The 19,671-nt window shown below is 39.4% G+C and overlaps 1 protein-coding gene across 8 annotated transcripts in view; it reads right to left on the reverse strand.

Moving 5' to 3' along the window:
* ST3GAL3 (ST3 beta-galactoside alpha-2,3-sialyltransferase 3) overlaps positions 1-19,339 on the reverse strand; it is a 229,502-nt gene extending 210,163 nt beyond the window's left edge. For 4 of the 8 annotated variants that reach the window (XM_060773339.2, XM_060773337.2, XM_060773336.2 and 1 more), the window contains exons 1-2: positions 19,184-19,335; positions 7,395-7,540 (exon numbers count right to left, since the gene is read on the reverse strand). In XM_060773339.2, coding sequence (XP_060629322.1) covers positions 7,395-7,509 — 115 coding nt within the window. In that variant the 5' untranslated portion in view covers positions 7,510-7,540; positions 19,184-19,335. Of the gene's footprint in view, positions 1-7,394; positions 7,541-19,183 lie in introns of all 8 variants that reach the window. The other 4 variants (XM_060773338.2, XM_060773335.2, XM_060773340.2 and 1 more) reach the window with 4 other exon arrangements.
* Between the last annotated feature and the right edge of the window lie 332 nt (positions 19,340-19,671).

Below are 19,671 nucleotides of genomic sequence, written 5' to 3' on the forward strand. Positions count from 1 at the left end.
AGCAAAAACTAAGCTTAAGAGCCCAGTGCTACACATGTATACTTAGAAGTAAGTCCCAGAGTTCAGTGGAGCTTACTCTGAGTTATTTAAGCATAGATTACAGTCTTAGGCAGGTTATTTTGTATAACACTATTGTAGGCAGCATCTAGTTTCAGACGGATTAGACTAGACTCCTAGTTCTCTGTTCCCCATTCTGTTACTTGCTCTCATCCTTTCTGCTCTTTCCTTCCCACTACTTATATTTCTGGGTCAGTTTTCTCTCCATTCACACCAGGGCTCCTTTAACCTTTCCTCTGATCAGTGTCTCCTCCTTACCTGCCCTATTCCCAGACATCTTTATCTTTTTTGTGAACCTACTTGTATCCTCAACCTTCACCAGGTCAAAAGATAACTACATTTAAGACCGTTAAGATATCACATGAGGCAACATAATATTACAGCTTTTTGCAAACCAGGGACTCTAAATATTTTTCAGACAAAGGCTCCAAACTAGAGGGGTATTTATGGTACAGTTGTGACTTGGTAAGAGCAAAGGCACTTAATTTAGGTCAACAATTTTTTTATTTATATATTGACCAATTAATATATATCCCACCTTTCTTCCTGAAAATAGTGCATAAGGCTACTAACAACAACAAACTCAAATAAAATAAAATTTTGGCAGATTAAAATCCAATTGTAAATACACTAGTTAAAAGGGAAAATACAGCACCTATGCAGTTACAAAGTCAAAAACAAGTCATGCCAGACTAATCTGATCTCTTTCTTCGATAGAGCTACAAGCTGGGTAGATGCGGGGAATGCCGTGGATGTAGCGTACCTGGATTTCAGTAAGGCCTTCGACAAGGTCCCCCATGACCTTCTGGCAAGGAAACTAGTCCAATGTGGGCTAGGCAAAACTACGGTGAGGTGGATCTGTAATTGGTTAAGTGGACGAACACAGAGAGTGCTCACTAATGCTTCCTCTTCATCTTGGAAAAAAGTGACGAGCGGAGTGCCGCAGGGTTCCGTCCTGGGCCCGGTCCTGTTCAACATCTTTATTAATGACTTAGATGAAGGGCTAGAAGGCATGATCATCAAGTTTGCAGATGACACCAAATTGGGAGGGATAGCCAATAGTCCAGAGGACAGGAGCAGAATTCAAAACGATCTTGACAGATTAGAGAGATGGGCCAAAACTAACAAAATGAAGTTCAACAGTGACAAATGCAAGATACTCCACTTTGGCAGAAAAAATGAAATGCAAAGATACAGAATGGGGGACGCCTGGCTCGAGAGCAGTACGTGTGAAAAAGATATTGGAGTCCTCGTGGACAGCAAGTTAAACATGAGCCAACAATGTGATGTGGCAGCAAAAAAAGCCAATGGGATGTTGGCCTGCATCAATAGGAGCATAGTGTCTAGATCTAAGGAAGTAATGCTACCCCTCTATTCTGCTTTGGTTAGACCACATCTGGAATACTGTGTCCAATTCTGGGCACCACAATTCAAGAGAGATATTGACAAGCTGGAATGTGTCCAGAGGAGGGCGACTAAAATGATCAAGGGTCTGGAGAACAAGCCCTATGAGGAGCGGCTTAGGGAACTGGGCATGTTTAGCCTGAAGAAGAGAAGGCTGAGAGGAGATATGATAGCCATGTATAAATATGTGAGAGGAAGCCGCAGGGAGGAGGGAGCAAGCTTGTTTTCTGCTTCCTTGGAGACTAGGACGCGGAACAATGGCTTCAAACTACAAGAGAGGAGATTCCATCTGAACATTAGGAAGAACTTCCTGACTGTGAGAGCCGTTCAGCAGTGGAACTCTCTGCCCCGGAGTGTGGTGGAGGCTCCTTCTTTGGAAGCTTTTAAGCAGAGGCTGGATGGCCATTTGTCAGGGGTGATTTGAATGCAATATTCCTGCTTCTTGGCAGGGGATTGGACTGGATGGCCCATGAGGTCTCTTCCAACTCTTTGATTCTATGATTCTATGATTCAGGTGCGCTATCAAAGGCCTGCATAAATACAAAGGTCTTTCCCTGGTAGAGAAAAGCTAACAAGAAATACCTTGCCAATCTTAGCAGGGAGCTCCTAGTAGAGTGTCCATTAAGAAATTCTACTCTCACATCAGCAATAAATAATGCTCTGACAGTGGTAGAAGTGAAAGTAGTGCTAATCTTAAACACAACCAATTTGAGAAATACAGTACTTCAGGCAAACTGAATACAAGTCACAGTGCTACCAAGCCATAAAGTCACTAGTAACTGCTCTATCTTTCCCTGAACAATTCGTGAGCTGATCACAAGTTATCAGATCAATTATCCTTTTCAAATACTTATATTACATCTTTTTCTCATATCTATATACATTGTATGCAACTGTGTATGGTATTTTTGTTTTGTTTTGTAGATTGAATGTCTCCAAAACAGACTGTACCTGATCGAAATAATATTAATGTACCAGCCTGGTCCAGATTTGTAATAGAAAAAAATGTTAAGAAGCTTTGACAAATAGTAAAATTTACATATTCTGTTACATGCAATCTGGAACACGTCATTTGAATATCTAGTCTAATTATGAGGAATTACAACACTCCATATGCTAGTGAACAAAGTCACACCTAATACTATAAAATCAAACTACAAACAAAGAACTCTAGTGCTGACTATCAAAACATGGGTTCAATCAAACCAAACCCAAAAATAGTTTGGCAAACTTCATATCCCACCTGTCTCTTTGGAACTGCAAATATTGGAGTGGGAGGCATCACAGCTGCTGTTTACCATCTCCCTTCCTAGGTTCCTTAATCTAATTTGTATCCAAATCCAGAATGGCATAATAATACACCATAATAAATAAATTAATGTTATCAGCTATGCTTGACCTTCTGATCATAGCAGAGGTATTTACTCTTCTGTTAATATAAAGTATTTTTACTTCCAATGGTTTAAATATATTACAGATTACAATAGAAAAAAAGAGATAACTTTCCGATGGGGCCAAGAAACTTAACTGGTAACCTATGTGCTAGAAAAAGATGAAACCTTAGAAAGAACTAAAGGAAATGATGCAGAAAAATGCTGAAAGTATGATGGTCCCCTCAATAGTCCTGGATAAATGGAACAATCCCTGAGGAATTTGGACTAAGCTAGAAAGGTATTTTTTTCAAGAACTTCAGTTTAGACTCCCTTCGTATAAGAATAAAGGCTTTGTATCACAAAAATGGAAACAAAACCAGAATCTACCACCAATGGCAGTGAAAGTCAAATTATTTGCTCATGCATCTCATTTTTGTTTCCATAGAAACAGGCATTCTGGAAAAAAATAATATGTTGCAATGAGTACTTTTCTGCCTCAGACTATTTTTACAATACAATCGTTGGAGGAAAGACACTGGCGGTAGCAGGAAGAAATGAGTAAGAATGTGCCTGTTTCAGCAGCAGGAAGCAAGTATAGGTCTAAATTTGACTGCTGAACAGTTTCAAAAGCTACTTACATTTTCAAAGAAATGGTTTGTTGGGAGACTGATCTATGCTTGCTAAAAAGTTGAAGGTAAAGGGAATCTAGCAAAGATATTCTATGATAGATACTAGGAATGAACAGATGTCCTCGTCTGATGATATTTACTGGTAGGTGTCAAGTCAAAGCAGTGTCAGCCAAAGGCATTACATATGTCTACTCAACCACATTCTTCAGCTGCTCCTTTTGAAAAACAAACATCAGACGAACCATCCCGTGTTAAAGCAACTGATGAGATCTGAAGCACCAAGCACCCACAGTTAACTGGAAGAGTGAGTACATGACATATAGAAAGCCCCACATTCAGAAAAAGACTTGTTTTACTTAAGTCATGATGATCTGCTGCCAGAGGCAGCAAACAGCTAGATGGACCAGTTCACTGAAATAGTTGAAACTTTAGAGAAAATAAAAATAACGTTAATATTTATTTACTTTATACCATTGACTGTTACATCAAACTGTAACCATTGTTAAGAAACATACTAAAATATCCTTCTCAATGGTTCCATGTTGACAGGGGAGAAAGAGACAAGGGGAGAGGAAGAAAGGAGTCAGGGACTTGTAAATAAGCCATCCAAAGGAAACAATCACCCTCTGCACATAGAGAGCTTTCTCACTGGCTGCTTTGAGGCTATGACCTTTTAAACAAAGCTTCAATCTTTAATCAGACTGGAGCAGAAGTATGTGCCATAACTGTGCTATTTTAATATATAGAATGTGTTTCAGGAGTTATTAATTATTGTAAAAAATTAATATTAAAAGTAACATTTTAATTGGACTAATTGTTTACTCCTTTAATATGTATTGTTTTAACTCTTTCAACATACATTGTAAGTTGTTTTTGGTCACACTTAGGGAGGAAGGTGGTATATAAATTAAATGAAAATAAATCTATATAAATAAAAATGTAATGTTCGTTTGTGGGATTAACATAACTCAAAAACCACTGGATGAATTGACACCAAATTTGGACACAAGACACCTATCAGGCCAACAAGTGACCGTCACTCATAAAAACACTGAAAAACACAGCAGAAGACACTTAGAAGGCTAAAAAGTAAAAATACATTACAACGCATGTGCAAAACCACATATATAAACGCAAACATACATATATGCACTTATACACAAATATATACACACACACAATATATATACACAGACTGGGTCACAGCAACACGTGGCAGGGGACGGCTAGTTAATAAATAAATTTCATCTTTCAATACAAAATTCAACACAGCTGCTTTTATTCTATTTATTTCATCTGGGTTTTTCAAAGAGTGACATCAAGATCCTCTGCACTCTGCATCTTCATCATCTACGGTAACTAGCAAACTCTGCACTTCTATTACTGTTTTAAAAGGTGGAGCTCAAATGAGAGGTAATCGGTCAAGGAGGATTTAATATTGCTGACAAACAAAACACCAAGTTGCAGTCAAGAGGAAAGCCTATATAAAAATCATAACGTGTATTTTGACATGTTAAAGACAAACAAGCTGAGAATGTATGCTTTTTTGGACTAGAGGTCATCAAATGTATTACATACTAAGCTAAGTTGGCATATATGATATATACACACATGCAAAAGTGCATGACCCTTCCAAAGTAAGGGCAGATTAACTGTGTTTTTATCTCCAACTGACATTATTAAATCTTCAATGTGCTTAACTGTTGCTGGGTTGTGTCCATTCACCAAGGAATATATGAGAATCCTACTTATTTAATAAATAAAACCAGTAACTTAAATTTGAATGCAAAGATAACACCAGAGGAGTCAAATGACTCATTTGCCATTAGAGCTCCCATGCTCTCCCATCTGAATATTCATCAGTTAGTACACGATTTATACTCCCATATTTCACCCTCAAGTGGGTCTCATTGTAGTTTTAGCATTTATTACCAAATGTAAATTAAGCTCAAATTGCAATCTTAGAACCACTCAGGTAGGAAGCCATCCTAACATAAATAAGTCAGATATTATGTCTAGTAAAAACACAACAGACTACAGTACTTCTTTGGTGTGCTTCAAATTCAGAGCATTCCTCAGGAAATCTCAAGACCTATTTGATACACACACACAGGTTTAATTCTCCTGAAAAAGTAGTAACAACATGTTTGACATCTACAGTCATTAAAAAGGTGATGTATGAAAAATTGTAAAATCTAGTAAACATAACACAAACGAAAACAAATAAGCTAAATCAGTCAATATCAAAGCAATGTCAGACCTTCCTATACTGCCACAAAAAATTCTATTGTAGATGATAATGAATCAAGTTGAGACATCAATATATAAAAGTTTGGGAGCAAACTATAAAAGTTCTGTAATTATTTTACTGCTTCAAGTTGTAGTACATAAATCACAAAGGTAAATTTTTTTTGCAGCTTATATAATATAATATTAAACATATAGCCAACTTATATAATACAGCATTGAGAGATATACAAGGAACAAAAACTGTTATTTATACAGTGATTTTACATCAGTCACAAAAGTAGAGTCTTTCTTGCTGTAAAGCAGACTTCTCTTAAGGGCATAAGATCCCTTACTTTCTCTAAAGATACTATTGAGTGGAGCTTCCAGTCCCTTGTAAGAGGATATTCACGTAGAGCAAGAAAGACTTTACTTTTGTGACTGATGTAAAATCACTGTATAAATAAAAGTTTTTTGTTCCTTGTATATCGCTCAATGCTGTATTATATAAGTTGGTTATACGTTTAATATTGTATCATATAAGCTGCAAAAAAAATTACCTTTGTGATTTATGTACTACGACTCGTAGTGGATTTGTGTTTGTTGCGATTCTGGGAATCCATTGTTTTGTATCATTTTATGCTTGCCAGGAAAAAAGATGTTGAAAGATGATACAACAGGAAGTAGAAAGCCCATCTTGACAAATGTATGTGAAATTTATATGTTGACTTGTTCTCTCCAGCCAGATGAATCACTACCAAAATTAAAACAATTTGCACAAATAATAACCAAATTGTAAAATAGATCTCATTCAAACAGCAGAAATACTCATGGGAGAGAGACTTTGAGACATCAATTTTACCAATTCACCATACAGAAACAAGATAGTAAATATTCCAAGGCAAGGAGAAAAAGGAAAAATTCAGAAAGTTAAAGGAAATGATAAGGCTTTTAACCTACATTATTCTTCACAAACTGTAGATCTCAGTCACTCACATCCTGAATTTAATCATGTTTTTTTAACATAATACAACTCTGGAAAAGCAAATTGTTTTCCCTCATTTAAATACCTAGATAAGAAACTCCCTTTGAACTTGTCCCTCTGTAGACATAACTTTAACGGAAAAGGAAATACAGACTTGGCACTGAAGACTCTGTGCAAATATTGAAACAATGCCTGCATCCGTCTGTAAGTTTGATTCCTCCAGCTCAAATTGAATTTGTATGCAATGAACTCAGTGAAAACCGCATAATGAATATCACTCTGGTCAATTATACAGCTAATGCAAAGCTATCCCCCAGACAAGTGCTTTACAGATATATGCCAAAGACTAATGAAAGACAAAAGAGTAGGATGGCAAAAACACTCTCTCCCTTATATGAAGAAAGCAAGTAGATCCACATGACATGACTCTTGAAGTCTCATTCAACAGGTAGATGCAAATGACAATCCTGTGAATGAAAATACACCTGTTTAAGGAAAGGTAGAAAACCTACTGTTTATTTTCTAATGTTCCATTTAATGAATCTATATTACAAGAATATTAAGAGAAAGGTGAATTCATCTCTACAGCTCATTAAAGGACTCAACATGTGAAGCAGTTCATTCCAGGCTGTTCAACCATATGCAGAACTGAAAAATATAGAAATTGTTCAGTCTTGTCCATGGAGATACTAAGATAACCTGCACATCAAGTATACTTACTCGAATCCTCCCATTGGAGAAGATGCAGTTTCCAAGCTGAATAATAGAGAAATCCCAACACCAGAAAGAGACAGAGGGCTAGTAGCACATTACGCATGAACACCAGCAGTCCCATTTTCTTATGGGTTTTGGATCATCTATAAAACCTGGGGAAAAGAAAACAAATTGAGCCTTGCCTTTTGTAGTTGGTTTATATCTGCAGATTAATCTATGTATACATAAAGTAATTGACATATGAGTCTCCTTGTGGAGAGAAAAAGCGGGGAATAAATAACTATTATTATTATTATTGATGATGATGATGATGATGATGATGATGATGATGATGAATCAGTTACACAAATGTTCCCTTCCCATCATGCATATTATTTAGGTGTCCCTGCCACTGGCATCCAGAATCCAATTCTACACCTTTTATGTGGAAGTTCCATCAAAATGAACAGGATACATATCAGAGTAACTATGAGTTTTAAAAGGAAAGTAATACTCCTTCAAGCCTTTGAGAACCATGCTCAAAGAACCTAATAACTTAATAAATGTTGTTCCTGGAGACTATTAGAGTGCTGAATAATAGGATGCAATTCATTACTAAAGACAACTCAGTCTTCTAGAACTCACAGACCTGCTTTAGAAACATTAACAGTTTCAAATCAGCCATCTTTTATTCTATGAAATGTTTTCCAAGATTTATAAATGACACTAAATAAGCTCAATATAAATCAAACACCTTAATTCATTGTAAACTCTAAACTGGATAGCTTTAATTAGTATAAATTGAAGACACTCCAGCTTTCCATGCAAGAAATACCATTTCTATTACTTTAAACTCTATTCAAACCATTTACCATATGTGAAATATCCTGCTGATTTTTCCTTGCATAATGTGTTGTTGCTGCTGTTGTGTGCTTTTAGTCATTTTCAATTTATGGTGACCCACTGCCATATAAAATCTGGATGACTGCTTTGAACTAGATTATATGGCAGTGTAGACTCATATAATCCAATCCAAAACAGATAATCTGGATTATCTACTTTGATAATCTGGATTATATGGCCACGTAAATCCAACCATAGGTAATTTGGTAATGTTGGTTCAGAAGGGTTTTTCCATTGCCACTACCATGTTCACTTAGGCCCCTTTCACACAGGTGAATAAAATCCCACATTATCTGCTTTGAATTGGAATTTATGGCAGTGTATGGCAGATATTGTGGGATTTTCTGCCTTGATATTCTGGGTTATATGTCTGTGTGGAAGGGCCCTCCGTCCCCTTCTACAATGCCATATAATCCAGATTATCAAAGCAGATAATCCACATTCTCTGCTTTAAACTGGATTATATGAGTCTATACTGCCATATAAGATCCGTATTATCTGCCTTGAACTGGATTATATAGTAGCGTAGACTCATATAAACCAGTTCAAAGCAGATAATCTGGATTTTATATGGCAGTGTAGAAGTGGTCTTAGGGCCCTCCCACATAGCCATATAACCCAGAATATGAGGCAGATAATGCACAATTTCTGTTTTGAACTGTATCATTTTTTTTCCATTTTGATACAATAAAGCATGTGAGAAAAGGCACAAAAACATTTGTGTCTTCCGGAATTCTTCTAAATGTATATGGTATAAAAACTGAGAACCCAGAATGCGCCAGAATCTTGGGTACTCCTTTCTCCCCCTATGTTCATTCTCTTGCATGTGTGTGTACCTTAATCTACGACTTCCTCTTTTGACCAAACCATACTAAATCATTACTTCTAAATTAGAAAATAAATATATAGTATAGATGAAGTTGTGCATAAAAGGGAAGGAAAGATGGCAGGGGAGATGGGAGCACTTAAACCCATGGCTCATTGTAATCTTCCAGACCATAGTTTGGAGTATAATATGAATTCAGACAATGTTGGTACTATGGGACACACTATAATAGTATGATTTTTTCCATGTCGGTTTTGGTTTCTATGGCCCCTTCTACGCTGCCAAATAAAATCCAGATTATCTGTTTTGAACTAGATTATATGGTGTAGCAGACTCATATAATTCATTTCAAAACAAATAATGTGGATTATCTGCTTTGATATTCTGAATTATAAAGCAATGTAGAAGGGGCCAGAATTACACTGAACTGATTTTTTTTTTAAAAAAAAAAAAACCTGACAAGGCATTATGAATGCCATGGTAATTCCAGGCAACCAGAATAAATTGCATTAAGCAAGTTGTCCCATCTGCATGATTTTTTTAATGGAGTGCAAAATTGGAGCATCAAACTGTAATCTCCTTCAGTGTACCAAGCAATCTGCACACACATTAGCAAATAGCAACTAGATGGAAGTCAGAGTTATGCTGACATCTCCTGTGGGTAAAGAGCTCCTAAGAGGTGGTTAAATGACTGGAGCTGAAAAAGGATGTTCAGAGACTTCCTTGATTCCAAGTGACAGACTTACTTGCAATCTATATTTAAAAATTACAAAAAATGAAAGCGAGCAAGAATCAACAAGCACTTTGGGATTTTAAAAGCAGAGTTCCTTATCTCTTTCAGTATCTAAAGAAAAGGAGCACAATTTAGACATTGGTTGCATGCAATAACTTTGAAATTTACTATGGCAGTGGCTCTCAGATTTTCTCTCCTGTGACCCTTTCTATAAATCAATGCAAATGCTGATGCCCCCTGTTTAATGTAATTTATGGATAAGAATAATTTGTTTGTTTTGTGTGCATATATTTGTTTGCACATTTAAGTATATTCATATTTCAACATTTTGTAAGGAAATAGCATCATTCAAATAAACCAGTTTTTTAAGGAAAATATTCAATATCTAACCCTACACAATTGCTTAATGTTTTTTTGGTATAAATCATATGTACACTTAATGTGATGTATGTGCTTCTTTCTAATTTCAAAGTTGCTAAACCATGGAGTAATATTAGAGCTCTCAGTTCTTTGGTGACATCAAGTCTTGCATGATATTTACTCTCGATAAGCTGCTAGAGCTGAGAATCCAGTTTCACAAAAGTAGGCCATTGCAAACAGTATGAGCACTTCTGTGGCCTTTTCACTTAATGTTGGATATTCTTATCTAAGAAGAACCCAGATGTCTGGCAAAGATCTCTCTTTAAGTTTTCTTTTTAAAGAAGCATCAGTCTACAGATTAATAAAATGTTTGTGTTTAATGATCTTGGCTGTGGTATATTTTCAAATAGAAGTTTTACCCAGCCCAATGTTTCAAAGTTTTTTTTAAAAAAAGTTTTAAAAATGTTTTTGTAATGTGACTAGATAATTAATCAAATACTTTTCCATCTATGGGAGAATTACTTGAATGTTTGTTTCTTCAAATATGTTGACAAGAGTAGGAAATATTTCCAAATCGTTACTTTACAAATTATTTGACCAAAGCTGCAGTTAAACAAAAAACAAAACACCTGCCTGACCTGACATTTTTCAAACATATCTCCAAGATATGCCATTTTCTAAAGGAAATCTGTTTCCATAAAGCTCTGACACTAGATGATTTTGCTCGAGCAAACAGCAGAATATGTCATGTCTCAGCTCAAAAATTCTGTTCAACATTTTGCCTCTGGACAATTATCGGGCTTCAGAGTGAAGAAGTAAGATGATATGCTCTGAACTCATATCTTCACACAACACCTTAAACATTTGTGAGTCTAATGGTTGCGCTTTGATGGCACTTAGTTGTGAAAACTGCCTGTAACACTTCATTCAGGTGAGCTTAGCTCTTTAGATGCCAGTGCCTTTCAATTTATCATGCAATGTGTCCACTTGGCTTCAGGAGCTTCTGCTTTAATATTTGCTTTAACTCCAGTGTGCATTTCAGACATTACACAAGTTCATCTATATATGTACATATATGCTATCACATCTCCCATGATATACCATTTCTTTTTTTTAAGTATCAAACGTATTTGTAAATAAAAAGGCTCACAAAAAGAGAACTTCTCTCACAATATCACCATCAATAAATCAGACATACGGAATTAGATGGCCATCTCAACATGCATCAGTTGCTTCATCAGCTATACATACTAGCATTGTCTCTCAGCTTCTCTATAAGCTGCTCATTTAGGTCCTCTGAGATGTCTAACATTCACCAGGATACTGTGTCATTAGAAAAGAAGACATTTTTAATTGCCAACCACAGATTTACCAAACATGATATAAACCATTGCTGGTGGTAATGCAGCAATTTCACCAATTATATGTATGCATATTTTTTTTACACATGGCAGGTTTGTGGGAAACCTGTTAAGAAGCCAAAACAGCACACTTGTTTTAGTAAAGTTTTGCTTGGTAAACCTGAAATGACTTGAAAATCTTCTGATAAAAAAAATCTTTTGCTTTGTTGGTTAATCTTACAATTTTTGTTTCAAGATCCTTTTTTAATGTACAGCAGAACCTCTATGTATGAATGTCCCAACATATGTACATTTTAACCAATGAACTGTCACTCGACCTAGAGTGATGTTTTGATATTTGAATGCCGTTTAGACCTACGAACAGTGCATTGTCAGGAACAGAGGAAGAGGAGAAGGAGAAAGAAGAAGAAGCAGAGGAGGAGAAGGAAAACAAGGAAGGAGGCACTACTCTGGAAGGCCCCCTTTCAAAAGGGCTTGGTGGCTCCCAAGGCCCTGACCCCGCAGCAGCTGGCCTCCCTCTTCCTCCCTCGCTCTCTCCATGTTGAGCCTGCTCGGTGCCTACCAGCCCACCACAGAGCCTGAAGTGAGTCAGGAGGAAAGGAAGGGATATTGCTGAGGAATTGGGGGGCTTTGACAAGGAGACTTCGAGCAGCTCCATGATCTCAGATGCCTATACCACCTTGAGCCTTGCAGGAGCCCCTAGCAAATACTAGGTGTGGTGTCGCAGTGGATGCCCCATCAGGCTCTGAGGTGGGCAGGTAGGGGCTGCTGGTACCCTTACAGCTGCTTGAGGCCTCGCCATCAAAGACCTCTATCTCCTCCGTGGCACCCCTCATGGCCGCAGGAGGAGAAAGACAGTGGTGGATGAGATGGCGGCATGTTGTTGTTTTATTTAAAAACACGTAACAAAAAAATGGGGAAGGGGATTGGGGGGCTGGAAGGGATTAATAGCATTTCAATACATTTCAGTGTATTGAAATGTATGTAAAAGGTCACTTTGAGATAAGAATGTTTTGACTTAAGAACATGGTCATGGAACAAATTAAATTCTTAAGTCAAGGTATCTCTATATAAGGCTTTGAACTAACTGAAGGTAAAACCACTTAAACATATTACACACTGTGGACACTCTTCATTCATGATTTTTATGAAACTTACAGACAAGTAATTTTCATTGTACCTCGTTTTAACTGTTAGGGGAATGATAATTTTGTCTTCTTTTTGCATTAATTAAAGAACATTTTCAAAACAAGATAAGGTGAAATCAAGAGACGTCAAAACCAGTGGGGTGGCAAGTATTAAACATTTTATGACACCTGTCCTGTATCAAGGGGCAAGACATCCAGTGGAAAATGAGGAGAGTGAAGGATGAGGACCAAGAGATCCCTAGAGCAAGATCTGGCCTCACTGAACAGGTAACCAGATGTGCAGGAGAGGAAAGTGGGGGACAGGGATGTTAACAATGCCTCACAGATAGCTCATTCTATTGTATGCCTCTCTCACACAGGCCCGTTGTACCACAGGCACCCTCTATCTTAACACTGAACTCTTGCACACACATACACACCTGCCTCCTCTCTTCACTTCTCTCCTTGCCACCTGAGAACCTCCCCCATGGTCGCTAAGAGGCATGTGACTGCTGTAGTAATGTCAGAACATTTGGAGAAACTGAGTGGCAAAGGCATTAAAAAGGGAAGCCATTTGTTCTGAAGTCTGAGGCTAGAAGAAGGTATAAAGGAGAAAGATAATTTATCTTCCTTACACATACTGTACATCCTCAATGATGCTAGAAGTACATAACCTAGGTAACTAGAAGTGTATCTCAGAATAGAACAAGGGATTTGGATGTTGCTTGTTGAGATGAGGTATGTTTTATATTATTTTGTAGATGATGATGATGATTCTGTAATATATCCGCAGAAGCATATTGAAGGGAGCAGTTGTGAGATTTTAATAAAAAGACAAACAAGAAAATGAAAACGGTAAGAAACCAAAACAAGACATAAAAGCAATGCAGCCAGTAAGAGATTTATCAGCAATGCTTAAAACTAGATCAAATGACAGGCTAGAAGGTCTGGGCTGCTGGCCAATTAAAGCATTCTTCATTTGGGATTAAAAGACACCATCATGCAAGCCACACAATTTCCACATGCAGAGCATCACAATTGAAAAAGCTATCTCACCAGTCACTAACTCCCCTAACTTCAGAATGTGGTTGGACTTGAAAAAGAGATTTTGCAGAGATTCCTCAAACACGCAGGCCTGTAGTCAGCTAAGAACCAATCCTTCAATTTCAACTGATAGGAGGTCGCTAATGTCATCATACTAACTCCAAGAACTGTCAGCACTTTTTAGACTCAGAGAATGCACATGGAAAGTGACCAAAGCAGCCATTGTCTTTGATACTGAATTCCTTTCACAATAACTAATTCAGAGATATGACTACTTTTAGGGCCCACTCAGAAGAAGGCTGCTTCATATTGTCAATATGAACACCATTGAATAACGGTATTTACTACTGGTACTTTTATTTGGGGGTGCTCCATGTGGGTTTTCTGTTAGAAATGCCTTGAGCAGCCTCTGGTTAAGAACACTTCTGATCAAAAGCAAGCTCTATTTTTGCGTGATTAAGGATCAAATCACATTTCCTAGGAAGAGTCACTTTTGGGCTCAGGAACAAATGGGTGACCGGTTATAGCACACTGCAGATTTTCTCTTCTAAACCATGACCCATTTCCTTTGCTGAATGATGATCAGCTGATGAAGCGTCATACACATTGCTTAAAACATGTTATGCTTGCATTCAAACACTTCTGAGCAAGCAGCACAGGAATTCATCATAAGGAAACCAGGTAAGGGCAAACAGGGAGCACAGACAATTCAATAGCTTCCAACGATGTGTCTGGCTGACAACAGTGTTGTGGAACCACAGCTCACCGGATCAAAATGTCAGGAATTTTTCTTAATATGCAAGATTTTAAAAAAATATGCAACTTCACTTGCCATCTACCCCTCAGATCTCTCCTAATCTAACTTAATCACAGCAGCTGGCAAAAACCGATTTTCCAAGCAACAATATGTATTTTTGTGAGCACTCCATGTTGTGATACAGTGCAATGTTTTTTGGGGGTTTTTTTTTAGTTTTACTTATCTCAAAGGGCAATTAAATCACATTTACTTTATAAAAGACCTGGTAAAAACCATGGAATAGAACAAGAGCTGCTATTGGCACTTAAATAAAGTGTTGCTCCCTCTTGCTAGAGTAATCATTTTCTGGAAAATATTACCAGTGTTTGTACTCCGTTTGAGCACACTCAGTATCTTTTTCCTGCCCTTTCTAATGCAGCCTCAGTTCTCTCCTACAACCAATTCCCTGTCCCTTGTCATTTTTTTCTATTATATGTTATAATGTACTCCTAATAAACTGATTATCATGCTATGTACTCCTGCTTTGAGGAAGTAGGACTAACAGAGCTACCAGCATTATTGGATTCTGCTTGGAAATATAGCTGTGAGGACTTGCATGTCGTCTTTTCAGATTCTCTGTTTTTCTAGATTCTCTTTGGAACTTTGGCTATGAGGACTTTCATGATGAGTGCATTGCATGTTATTACTGCATAACAATGGCAGCGTTACTTTACTTTCTGCATGCAAGTGGGTGGTAATGTCTCATCAATCCCCAAAAATATAAGAAACTGCAGGACATTCAAAGCTAACACAAACAGGATGAACATCATTGTCAAATCTGTTTCAGGTAGATAGTTTGTTTTTAATGGGGACCGTTCTAAGGTAAAATTTGCCTGTCAGAAGAATACATCACGAGAATGAAAGAACAGTTGGCTACACTTTCCATTTCAGAAATTGATCATATCTTCTCTTTGATCAGCAAGTACTCTGGTCAGGCATTAGTGATTCCTTTTAGCTGCAATGCTCATGTTACCTTCTACATAAATGATGCTGAGCTTCCTATAAAATGTGTGGCAAAGGAAGGGATTCTTTTTTCAGCAACTTAACTCTTAACTCTGCAAAGTTACAAGACAACAATAGTCTGGTGCAGATACAGATATATTTTATCACTTTTGCCTTTTCTCTGCACTCTAGAACAGAAACTGGTTGGTTACAATATTGCATTAAGGTTTCCACTCACATTCAATGCTAGGTAAGCCAGTGTTAACACAGTTGGAGATTTTATGTAAAATACGTCTATCAAACCGGTGTGGTACAAGCAGGCCTGTAGCGAGGGGGTGGTTTTAGGGGTTCAACCCCCCCAAAAAAATGTTTCAGATTTTTTTTAAAAAACCTGGTTTACTCATGAATTTTAACTGGTTAACCAAATCCCCATGCTAAGTCTATGAGATGCAAAAAATTAAGAGTCCCTCCAGAACTGTAAGCACTATCTCAAGCAAATATTGACAATTTATTCACACTGTCATTACTTGCAGCAATAGCCGATGTAGTGAAGCAACCAAGTTGGGTGTGTGTGTGTTGAATGCTCTCATTAAGGAGGCCAGACTTGGTGGAGGTGGTTGACAGGGGTGGAGCTGCAGGCTATTGAAGGCTGCTCTGCCCCCTGCTGTGCTCTTTGCTTCAGCGTGAACTAGGAGGCAGGTTTCACCCCCCCCCCCGAAATGTTCAACCCTCCCCAAAATTTTCAACCCCCCCCCCCCCCGAAATTGTCAACCCTCCCTGAAATTTTTTTCTGGCTACAGCCCTGGGTACAAGTATACTTGAATGCACCGTTAACTACACCAGGCTCAATCAATATTCTTGATTGCCTTTCCTTCTATTGCTACACAGGAAATGTTGACACAGGAGGTCACCAATTGTGATCCATTCCGCTTCAGTTGGCCTTCAGCTCTTGTGAGCAACCATCATCAGAGGGTCCATCTACAGTGTAGAATTTCTGCAGTTTGACACCACTCTAACTACCATGTCTCAATGTTATAGACTCATGGAAGCTGTACTTTGGTGAAGCAACGGCACTCTTTGGCAGAGAATAATAAAGACCATGTGAAACTAGTACTCCTACAATTCCACAGCATTGAATGCTGGCCATTAAAATGGTATTAATTCTACAGCATAGATGCATCCAGAGACAAAGACAACTGCCCCAGTTAAATCTTCAGGAGGAAAGGTGTTCCTCCACAGCAAAAAGGAATTGCATAACACTTTATCATAAACAATAATTTTTCAGAGATAAATAATAGCACTTCTCCTAATACAGTGGTTCCCAACCTGTGGTCCATGGACCACCAGTAGTCCCCAAGAATGAAAATATGGTCCACGGCCTCAATGTTACTACACCCTTGCCTCAAAACCATGTGGCAGCGAGAGTGAGAGGTCTCGCAAAACTTTATTATAGTGCTGAGGCAACTGTGATGTCGGGAGGGGAGAGGCTGACTATCCACAAAGGATTACTACAACCACATCAGCTCTAGATAATGAAATATGTTTTTCTGTAGGCAAGCAGATGGCAATTTCTGGATTGCATATATTCTGTATCAGACACTAGAGCAGATGTGGTATATCCAATGCAATTTTCTGAATCAGCACCCCAAATAACCAAACCAAATCTAAAGTTGACCAAAAACTGATTTGAAGCCCTTTTGGTACTAATGTTGGAGAGTGGTCCCCAGTCAAAGTTAAATCTTCAGAGGGACAGGTATTCCTTCACAGCAAAAGGATTTTTTTCCCTCTTTGGCAGAGAAGACTAAATACTATGTGAAACTACAACTCCTACAATTCCACATTATTGAGATCTGGTATCAAACTGGTATCAAACTGCATTATTTTCTACAGCGAAGATGCATCCAGAGACAGGGACAGGTGTTCCTCCATAGTAAAAAGGAACTGCGTAACACGTGATCATTTCCAAACAAACAATAATCTTTCAGAGATAAATAATAGCCCTCCTCCTAATAATATATTGGCAGTGATTCTCAACCTGTGGCTGCCCAGATGCTTTGGCCTTCAACTCCCAGAAATCCTAACAGTTGGTAAACTGGCTGGGATATCTGGGAGTTGTAGGCCAAAACACCTGGGGACACACAAGTTGAGAACCACTGACTTAGAAGATCTCCCAACTGTTGTCCATTGCGACTCTCATATCAATGGGGGAACAAATCTACTTGGGATTTTAGTCTGGTTTTTTCTTCTTCTTCAAATGTGCTATCCAAAGCCTTGACACTTCAGCCCAAAAAGTTTCAGCATCCTTGGATAACTAATTTGAAGTCTGGATTAAAACCAAGAGTAGCTTCACTATTCCATCAACATGGAAACCTGGGGACCCACAGGTTGAGAACCACTGATATAATGGGGTCTGGAAAGTAAAACCAACCTCCCCCCCCCCCCCCCGCCCAGTCAAATTGACTGCCCAGTCATTACAACTGCAATTTTCCCCTTCCATCCCAGTACTAAATGGCAAGTAATTCCACAAAGCAAACCAGAAAGATCTTCTAATACAGCTACATTTTCCTACCTCTAGTCCAGGGGTCCTCAAACTTTTTAAACAGAGGGCCAGGTCACAGTCCCTCAAACTGTTGGAGGGCTGGATTATAATTTGAAAAAAAAACGAATGAATTCCTATGAACACTGCATATATCTTATTTGTAGTGCAAAAGACACTTAAAAACAATACAATAATTAAAATGAAGAGCAATTTTAACAAATATAAACTTATTAGTATTTCAATGGGAAGTGTGAGCCTACTTTTGGATGATGAGGGAGGATTGTTGTTGTTGTTGTGTGCTTTCAAGTCATTTCAGACTTAAGTTGATCCTGAGTGAGGGCCAGGTAAATGACCTTGGAGGGCTGCATCCAGCCCCCGTGCCTTAGTTTGAGGACCCCTGCGTCTAGTTGTACAGGCATTTGGGACTTCAACTCCCAGAATTACTGACTAACCCCTGAAGACCAGTGGCGGGAAACCACTGCCATGTATGAACCATCTCCAAAGGTGTGCCTAACATTGTAGAATTAATGCAGTTTGACACCACATTAATTAGAATGCTTCAGAGAGGCATCTACATCAGGCCTGGGCAAACTTGGGCCCTCCAGGTGTTTTGGACTTCAACTCCCATCATTCCTAACAGCCTCAGGCCCTTTCCTTTCCCCCCTCAGCCGCTTAAGCGGCTGAGGGGGGAAAGGAAAGGGCCTGAGGCTGTTAGGAATGATGGGAGTTGAAGTCCAAAACACCTGGAGGGCCCAAGCTTGCCCAGGCCCAATCTATATTGTGGGATTGATACTGCTGAGCATCCCTTTAACTTCTAAGGTTCGATGCTGTGGAATCGCTGGAGTTGGAGTTTTATTTACACTGTCTTTAGAATCCCCATAGCATGGAGCTGTGTCAGCTAAAGCGGTGTCAGGCTGCGTTAATTCCACAGTGTGAATGCACCTCGAGAGGACTGGGATGGGGAAGGAGATGAGGATGCGAAGAGAGAGAGAGGAGTCTGGGTGCCCTGAAGACACCTGAGGGCGAGGGAGAGGGAGAGGCCTGCGGGCCCAACGGGGCAGTCTTACCTCAGGCGAAGCCCCCCCTCCACACCATCCCCCACCCCTCCGTTGCCCTGACGACGACTCGGGCGCCATTTCCCTCCCTCACCCCGGTCCTCCTCCTCCTCCTCCTCCTCCTCCTCACCAGAGCACCAGGGGGTTCCCAGCCACCCTTCCTCCTCCTCCGCCGGCCTCCGGTTCCGGCTGCCCAGCCACCCGCCATGCCGGGCCGGGCAGCGGCGGTGGCAGAGAAGCCAGCAGCCGCCGGCCTCCAGGATAGCGGGAGGGAGAGACGGGGGTGCGTGGCAACCAATCAGAGGAGGAGGCGGGACTTCTCCTAGCCAATGGGGGAAGAGGGGGTGAGAGGCCTTTCTCCCCCCTCCACACACACACACAGGGCGCGCGGAGGGCTCCCCGCCGCCCAATCAGGCGCGAGGAGGCCCACCCGAAAGAGAAGGCGCGCCGCCATCCAATCGAAATAGAAAAGGGGACAAGTGGCGGACCAATCAACGCGGCCGTTCCTTTGATTTCCCTTCAAGGCTGAGCCAATAGAAAGAGAGCGGGGAAGGAGAAGGGTCCACTTCAGACATCACCAGGGCGCCACGAGTCTCCCAAAGCGGAAGGGAAGGAACG

The sequence above is a fragment of the Anolis sagrei genome, chromosome 4, assembly GCF_037176765.1.
Source record: "Anolis sagrei isolate rAnoSag1 chromosome 4, rAnoSag1.mat, whole genome shotgun sequence".
Taxonomy (NCBI): domain Eukaryota; kingdom Metazoa; phylum Chordata; class Lepidosauria; order Squamata; family Dactyloidae; genus Anolis; species Anolis sagrei.